At 35.6% G+C, this 8,644-nt stretch overlaps 1 protein-coding gene across 1 annotated transcript in view; it reads left to right on the top strand.

The window, feature by feature from the left end:
• The first annotated feature begins 1,290 nt into the window (after nucleotides 1–1,290).
• LOC112512484 (elongation factor Tu, mitochondrial) overlaps nucleotides 1,291–8,644 on the top strand; it is an 8,199-nt gene continuing 845 nt past the window's right edge. The window contains exons 1-11 of the mRNA XM_025118472.1: nucleotides 1,291–1,589; nucleotides 2,675–2,750; nucleotides 2,822–2,914; nucleotides 3,013–3,087; nucleotides 4,318–4,422; nucleotides 4,976–5,066; nucleotides 5,173–5,378; nucleotides 5,760–5,843; nucleotides 6,078–6,140; nucleotides 6,229–6,291; nucleotides 6,920–7,160. Coding sequence (XP_024974240.1) covers nucleotides 1,402–1,589; nucleotides 2,675–2,750; nucleotides 2,822–2,914; nucleotides 3,013–3,087; nucleotides 4,318–4,422; nucleotides 4,976–5,066; nucleotides 5,173–5,378; nucleotides 5,760–5,843; nucleotides 6,078–6,140; nucleotides 6,229–6,291; nucleotides 6,920–7,160 — 1,285 coding nt within the window. The 5' untranslated portion in view covers nucleotides 1,291–1,401. The remainder of the gene's footprint in view (nucleotides 1,590–2,674; nucleotides 2,751–2,821; nucleotides 2,915–3,012; nucleotides 3,088–4,317; nucleotides 4,423–4,975; nucleotides 5,067–5,172; nucleotides 5,379–5,759; nucleotides 5,844–6,077; nucleotides 6,141–6,228; nucleotides 6,292–6,919; nucleotides 7,161–8,644) is intronic.

The raw sequence follows: 8,644 nt of genomic DNA, 5'->3' as shown, positions 1-8,644 counted from the left end.
ATATGTAGAAAATGCTTTTATTTTTTAAATTTTAATCATAAATAAAATATATAAACTTTGGYTTATAAAATAAAAGTTTGATAACAATTATTTACGTGAAATTAAAGCAAGCAAAAAGCATTGGCCATTTAAGCTTATTCAAGATTCTCTTTATATTTATTATTTTTTCTGCTTGTTTTCTATCAATACGTTTATGAGCAGACAAAAAAAGGTATGTTCCGCTGTTTAGTTTTGACAAACCACATTTAAAAGGCAGGCTTCAGGTTTTTGGATAATCATGAGTGTCTGAAACAGTTTATGCACAATTCAACTAATCTCACGTAACCCTGTATTTGATAGTTAGACAAACATATAAGAACCTAATTCGAACTCGAACTCGAACTCGAACCAATCACTACTTAAGAACAAACCCAATATCTTATCAGTTGAGTTGCCCCTAAAAGGTAAATGTCGGTTTCAAGTTCTTAAAAGTTTTAAAGCTGATTGAACTACAAATACCTAACCAAATCTATCTTTTCACAACCACGTTGCCGTGACCTTTCCAATTTGTGGGTCGTAAAACCCAAATAAATACAWAACAGGGTCCAGAAATAATGAAATGCATGTACACTCCATCTCTACATTAAAGAATAAGAAGATTATTTACGTAAATACCCTAATTTGTAAAAAGGTTTTGSTTTCTTTTAGGTTTACAAGTAAGAATCCGTCACTATGAATTATTTCAARTTATTTAGGTATATAATCTTAAATGAGATTTTGCATGTGTAAGTTGTAACGTGTCAAACTAATTTATYAATATTGCCAATTGCTACTAGTGATGGCCAAACCAGCCTGGGACCGCCGGAGGACCGGGACCGGTTGAAGGACCGCCAGTTACAGCCCGGTTACACGATCCGGGACCGGTTTTTGGCTATCACTAATTGCCACATTGGATCAAACTCAAAATCCGAAACACAAAGTTMAAAAATACTGCCTAAATAATAAATTATATAAAATTAAAAAAAATGTACAAGATATATGGTGCGGTTTGAACAGCGGTTTAATAACTCAAAACTGCAAACCGCACCGCATAATGCTGTTTGGTAAAAATGCAAACTACAAACTATAACGTGAAAGTTTTAAACCACGTTTTATAGTGCAGTACGGTATGAACGGTTTGTACGGTTCGGATGGACACAAAGTGTTGTTCCCTTTTTGGGTCAAWTTTAGTCGATGTGGCCAGCCCATTAAAGAATCCAGCCCAATTTGAGTGTAATACAGACGCCGAAACACAAAACCCTTGACGCTGCTACAATTGGATTTTGATCGATCCCATCCCCATCGGTAAAACCCACCAAAACCCCTCATTCTTCACCTGTGCAACACTCATATCTCCGTCTCCTTCTCCTTCTACGTCCATCAATGGCGTCTATTGCCTTCAGAAACTCTAATTCCAGACATCTATTTAGACTATCTCCTCAATTACGCTCCGGTTGTCGAGGATCCGTCGYATCAGCTTCTGGTTTCCCAACCATTGAGTCATTTTCTGGAAATGATAACGCCGTAGCTCCTAATYCATGGTGGAGATCCATGGCCACTTTTACACGAACGTAAGTTGTTCATATGGATTCATGTTTGTATTAGGATTCTATACAGATAATGTATTTGTATGTGAATTAGGTTGTAGGTTGGTTTAACTTGTTTATGCGCTTTGCGAGGTTATTATTTGATCGTTTAGTTTGAGTCTAATTGTTTGAATGATTTAGTCGGTCTCTTATGCAGATCTTTTCTCTTTTGTATAATCAGTTGTTGCAATGGTGATTTTTATTATGGGTTTTGATGTCAAAACCAATTAGGTTTGAATTTCAGGATTAATGTTTATTACATGTAGAAAAGATGATTATTGTATTGAACTATATAACTAATACTACAAATTTAACAGGTGCTTTTTAAAATTTGTTAACACATTGAAGTTAAGAGACAAGCTGCAATGACTTTTGTATATCATTATTTGAAATTGTCTAAAATACCCAATTAGGCCTTCTTTCATCATTTTATAGCCCATCTTTCGAGAAATTGACCGAAGTTGCCGGCTATTACTCAAGTAGCACGAATGAGTAACCCACTTTTCCCGTTAAAATAATCAGAAAWATTAGACRTTAAGCAAGTTGTGTRAGTGCTATATGCGTAATGTCTAATTTTTCGAGAGGTGGCTACAAAGTGAAGAGGGGAGAACTGATTGACTATTTTGGACAATTTCCAATAATTATGTGGTGATACAAAAGCCATTGCAGCTCGTCTTCTAACTTCAAATCAATTCCAATGTGTTAGAAATCYTGTCAAATTTGTAGTATTAGTTATATAGTTTAATACGATGATCATATGTTCTACATATAATCAACATTAATYCTGAAATTCAAAMCTAAGCGGTTTTGACATCAAAACTCAGAATAAAAATCACCACCATAGTGATTTGTGTTATATAAAAAGAAAAGATCTGCATAAGAGACRACTATTTCTGACATGTAAAGACTTGCCTGAAAATGTGGTCTGTTTATAACAGTGTCACACATAGATTATGATACAACTTGGGAAATATGTGATTGGTTGGATACCCATTTTAACAAGCTTGAYATCTAGAAAATTAAAGAACTCTCTTTGCGTTTTTTTGTATGKCGTGATTTATTACATTCAGAAAACCTCATGTTAATGTTGGAACAATTGGACACGTTGATCATGGAAAGACGACACTTACGGCTGCAATCACAAAGGTTGGAWTGGTTGAATGCTTTTTTAATCTGAGAAATAATTATATGTTAGCTAAGTTATGTGCTTTCTTTAGGTACTGGCCGATGAAGGGAAGGCGAAGGCTATTGCCTTTGATGAAATCGATAAGGCTCCTGAAGAGAAAAAGAGAGGAATCACAATTGCGACGGTTCTTTATCATTCCATTCCTCTCAGTTTGATGCAGTCTTAACCATCGATGGTTCCACTAATTGATTCGTGTCTTCTTTTTCTTGTTTGGTTATGCAGGCTCATGTGGAATATGAAACCACTAAAAGGCATTACGCTCATGTGGAYTGTCCTGGACACGCTGATTATGTTAAAGTAAGACCTTCTTTTTGTTTCAGTTCCACCTGCATACWTTGGTGCATGTAAATTAACCAGCTACTATAAGACTAGGCGATTTTTGCACATTTTGGTGCATTTATATTGTACGAGAAGTTGGTTGGATGTAATTTTCTACACAATCAGAAGTGGGGGTTTAAACACCGTGATGTCCTGTCTCTAGTTAGACTTTGGGGTTGTTTGTTTACCTCTTAATAGTTCCATTAAGAGGCAGCCTCTGAATCGTGAAGAGGTGAATCTTGTTTGGCAAAAAAAAGTCTGCCTCTTAATGGTTCTAAAACCCTCTGAAAGTGGGTCTTCTTTAACCATTCAGCGCCTTMATTTCATTGTAAATAATTACCAAACAATTATATTTCACTTTGYACTATATCATGAGAGCCTCTTAATCATTCTGATCACTTAATCATTATGCACCAAACCATTCAGCAACTGCYAAACATCCCCTTTCTTGAGAATTTGGAAGGTTCGGTGACTTAAGAGCGCCAACTACTWAAATTTGTAGGATATTTTTTTGCTGTTATATGTGAGGTCATGTAAAAATATCTCACAACCTAGTATTCTTGTTTTATTTTAGTTGCTAGAAAACCATGGTGATGCTTTTTAGCTTCGTACAGTTTGGTTGTGTTGTCTATTTTTGTTTTGCCCATAATGTTCTCGCCCTTGTAAACTGTATCACCCGTTAATTATTTATGTGTGTGATTTCAAAATATAATTTATGTTTTAGACTATAATATATGAGAATTAAAAGTCGCGATAAAGATTAAAGGTAGCTAGGCAGTCCAGTGATATTCTAGCTTTTTTAGGCTTGAGGTGTACACGTAAGCGGTGTTCATTGCAACGTATAAAATATGCGTATCTTTTAGACTACATTATTTTAATAAAATTACTTTTGTAAATGACCAATTTCACATTTTTATTGGGACATTACTTAGAAAGAATTGGAGAATGTACCTCCAAGATGAAAAAAAGTAGTTGATCCCTGCTTAATTTTTCGAATGCTTAGTTTATCAGTTAGTTGCTAATTGACGAGGCTGGGAAAACTCAACACATAGTAAGTGGTCGTAACTAATCGAGGTTTTTAGTATGAAAATTTTGTTACCGAATTGAMCTTGAACAGATTTTTTATCGGTTTAATCATGTGAAATCCTTCACATCTATGGGTTTTTGTACACTCATTGCAGTTTCTTGATGGATTTGCTTAATTTGTAGAACATGATCACTGGAGCTGCTCAAATGGACGGGGGAATTCTGGTGGTCTCTGCACCTGATGGACCCATGCCACAAACAAAAGAGCATATCCTTCTTGCACGACAGGTTTCTTTCGTTTTCAGCTGGTTGTACCGTGAATTTTAAATCGTYACGGATGAGTTTTATGCCATTGATCGTTTTTTTATATTGTAAAGAAGTATTGCTTGCCATCCTCTTTCTTTATATGGTTAAAAGTCATCCATGTTTAAGCTACTTAAGTTTTTGGCATCCATTTAAAARCCATTGTGACAAATGGTTTTATTCCATCTAGGACTTGGCCTGTTTGTTAGCTGCTTAATGAGCTTAACGAGACTCGCGGCTTATTCGGTCAGCTACACATGACTGTTTGGTAGTGGCTTAATATAGAAARTGGCTTATTCAATAAGCTTCTAGGGGGGAGCTTTATGAAGAAAGCCAAGTTTTTTGAAAACCTGCCCCTCCCAATTAAAATCCACGGTTCTTCCATCTATGAAAAACCCTCCCAAGTAAAAACTTTCCCACTCTATACAGACTTATTAATCCACACAGACARCTTTDTCCATACAAGACTTGATGAAAAACCAACCAAACAGCCYCTTATTGTCACATYCGGGTRCACTTAATCTGTGGTACTGTGCAGGTGGGTGTGCCATCACTCGTGTGTTTTCTGAATAAAGTTGATGCGGTTGACGATCCCGAGTTACTAGAACTCGTGGAACTAGAGCTTCGAGGTAATACATGACCTTTGTTACTAGTTTTCTTATTCATATTTTAGAGTTTGGTTAATTAATTTATGACRTTTTTGATGTATTTCAAATAAGTTTCTGACTGTGGCAGAGCTTCTTAGCTTCTACAAGTTTCCGGGGGATGAAATTCCCATTGTACGAGGTTCAGCTTTATCGGCTTTACAAGGCACTAATGATGAAATTGGAAAAAATGCCATTCTAAAGTTGATGGAAGCTGTAGATGATTACATTCCTACACCTGAACGCCAAAAGGAGAAGGCATTTTTAATGCCGATTGAAGACGTTTTCTCAATTGCGGTATTTACAATGATTTCGAAATAAGTGTCTGCATTTGTATTTTAGTTGGTCCCAAAATAAGTGTCCACTTTCAAAAGTARGTGCATATTCTGATTATTTTCTAATTCTATCTTTAATTATGAAATGGATAAATCATAAATTCATTTGTCCCTATATTATTAAGGGTATAATTGTCATTTAGTTGATTAAAAAGTGTAATAGTTATGCATTTTTAAAACTTTGTGCCTCTTTCATCGTGGACAATCTTGGGACGGAGRGAGTTTTATGTCAGTACTTTTCTTAGGCATGATCGTCTGAATCTCAGAATGATGTTCTAATTTTTTCCAAAAGAAACATACATGGCATGCCGATATACCTTTTACGATTTTGTTTCGTTTGTAGGGGCGTGGTACTGTTGCCACTGGTCGTGTTGAACAAGGGACGATTAAAGTTGGGGAGGAAGTTGAGATTATGGGGTTGATGCAGGTGAATTTTTTTGGCATTTTTTTATAAATTATGTGACATTTATATACAGCAAAACTCACACACACACTTCTCATCTTTGGTGAGACTTAAACCCTTACCTTACCTCCACGGCGGTTGGGATACACCGCTAACCCAGATACTGCCGGGTGAATTTTGGTATTTGTTYGGATATGTTTGTCTGAATAATCAGTTTGTGTTGGAGTGTGTGCTTAATATTAATCCTTTTACTTGTAGGGTTCGAAAAAAACTACGGTTACTGGTGTTGAGATGTTCAAAAAGAGTTTAGATCATGGAGAAGTAAGTGATTTGGCTTTTAGAATATCTTTGCTAATTGCTACCAAGCTTCCATATGACATTGACTGGATCGTTTTTTTTGTTCTGCTAGGCTGGTGATAATGTCGGTCTCCTTTTGCGTGGTATAAGTAGAACTGATATCCAGCGAGGACAGGTAATTGACGTTTTATGAACCTACTTAGGGTATAGCTGATAAGCTGGCTGTTAGGCTAATAAACTAGCTGATTAACTGGTCATGTTTGATGAAAACTAGCTTATAAGCTACATGYCAATGTAAATGAAAAAAAATACCAGGGCATAAATGGGAAAAAAAAAAGCGGAAAAAGTCCCCTAGAGCTTATTGAAACAGAACGTTTTGAAAAGCTAACATATGGCTAACTAAAAGGGGTTTTTTCAATAAGCTCAGCTATTTTCTTCCCTTTTTTCCAATTTTCTAAATCTATTCTYTCATTTATTTTAATTCTGTTGAATGCATTTCATGTAGTTATATTAATTTTTCATTCTTGATTTATAATGAATTTTTATTTTCTGCCGTGTAGCTCAGGGACACATCTAGTTCAAATAAATGGAAATATATATATATACACACAAATACACACTGGTACAAACGAGAACAAAATAAGAGAACACAAAATGGTCAAATCACGTTCCGTTATCACATGTGATTTCAGTGCAAAATCACATGTGATTTGTCCTTTTTCATTTTCTCTTATTTTGATCCTCCTGCTATATGTATGCATCTTGATTAATGAGCTTTTTGTTTCTGTTACCATCTTGCACAGGTGATTGCAAAGCCTGGTAGTGTAAAAACGTACACRAAGTTTGAGGCTGAAATCTACGTTCTTACAAAGGATGAAGGTGGTCGTCATACTGCCTTCTTTTCAAACTACAGACCTCAGTTTTATTTGAGGACGGCGGATGTCACTGGGAAAGTGGATTTGCCTGAAAGCGTAAAGATGGTTATGCCTGGGGACAATGTCACTGCTGCTTTCGAACTAATCACGCCAGTTGTTCTTGAACCAGGTGYGTTCTAATACTAATTTATCTCGTTATTATCCTATATTTAAGGCTTTAATCTCATTATTATTCTATAAGTGTATACGATAGCTTCTTGCAATATTAACCCCAAATATAATTTCAATGATTTTTCTGCTAAATAATAAAATTTAAAGACCCCTTATATCGGTAAGCGTCACTGTCTTTCTTCCCATGTATACAGTCTTTTGGTAATCTGTTTACTCGTTTTAGCAGTAAACCAAACCAAACAAACCTGGTAATGGTATATCCCACCAGAATGTGGGGTCGTTTTTTTTGAAGGGGGGTGGGTACTCGAACCTGGCCTCCATTCCGAAGAGTAGAGCGACTGTTTCCGTGAACACCCCCACTCCTCAGACGTGTGCAAAATGTGGTAATAAATCGGAAAAAAACGCATACAAGAAGTATTGAAAAAGAAGGAACTTGGCATTGCTGCAAAAGTAAATATGAGTWAGGGGTAAGCTACAAAAAAACTAATCGACAAGCGTAGAAAATATACMAATGGAAGCAAGTACACGAAAGTGTAATCAAGGTAGGAAGGACTACACCCCCCTAGACTACCTAGTATTTCATTGGGTTTATCTGGTGGCTCACTAAACCMTATGCAAGGTTCTTAAAAGCAAAAGGTGAAGTGGCTTGTAGGAACTACCATTGTGGAGAGATAGAGGGTTCTTACAAGAACCTCACCTCCTTTCGAGTTYTTATACAAGAACCTTGGTTCTTGTGAAGTTTGTGTAAAGTGAYAATTTTCTAGTTCTTTTTATATATCTTATTAACTTTATATTTATTAATATTATATATATATATAATAATTATTGATGTTGAAAAAAGTACATGGGACCCACAAAAAGGAGGTTCTTATAAGAACTACTGGACTTTTATGTGAGCTCTTAATTTGATGGGTTGAAAGTGAGGTGGCAACAAAAARTGCAAAAATGAGGTTCTTATAAGGACCGCTCTAAGAGCATCTGCAATAGGAGGTTCTTATAAGTCATCAAGATTTTTTGAGTTYGTCTTTTGATTATTGTGTCATGTTATTTATTAGTTTTTCTATATATTTTCGACGTATATACCCACATTGCGGTTGTTTACCAAATGCTTACCGGTTGAATATGGCAAGAACCGATAATCTTACCTAGTAAKAGGCATGGAAACAACTGAAGTTCTTTCCAGTAAGTGAGGGAGAAAACTCTTACTTGGTTAGCACTTACCAGGTAACAAATGCTTRCAAACAATTAATTTTCATAGCGGAGAATGTTATCCGATATGGTAAATGAAGGTGGTGACTGTTGCCGGTAAGCGTTTACCGGGTAAGCATTTGGTAAATGRCACCTTAGCAAAAAGTGGGTTCTTGTTTGTCAATACCATAATGAAGTTTTAAGCAGCTTCTAAATTTGTTGAGTTCTTGTCTTGATTATTGTGTCAAATGTTATTTATAGGCTTATATATATATATATATATATATATATATA

The sequence above is a fragment of the Cynara cardunculus genome (assembly GCF_001531365.2).
Source record: "Cynara cardunculus var. scolymus isolate 2C chromosome LG 5, CcrdV1, whole genome shotgun sequence".
Classification (NCBI taxonomy): Eukaryota; Viridiplantae; Streptophyta; class Magnoliopsida; order Asterales; family Asteraceae; genus Cynara; species Cynara cardunculus.
This window is presented reverse-complemented; position numbering and strand designations above follow the sequence as displayed.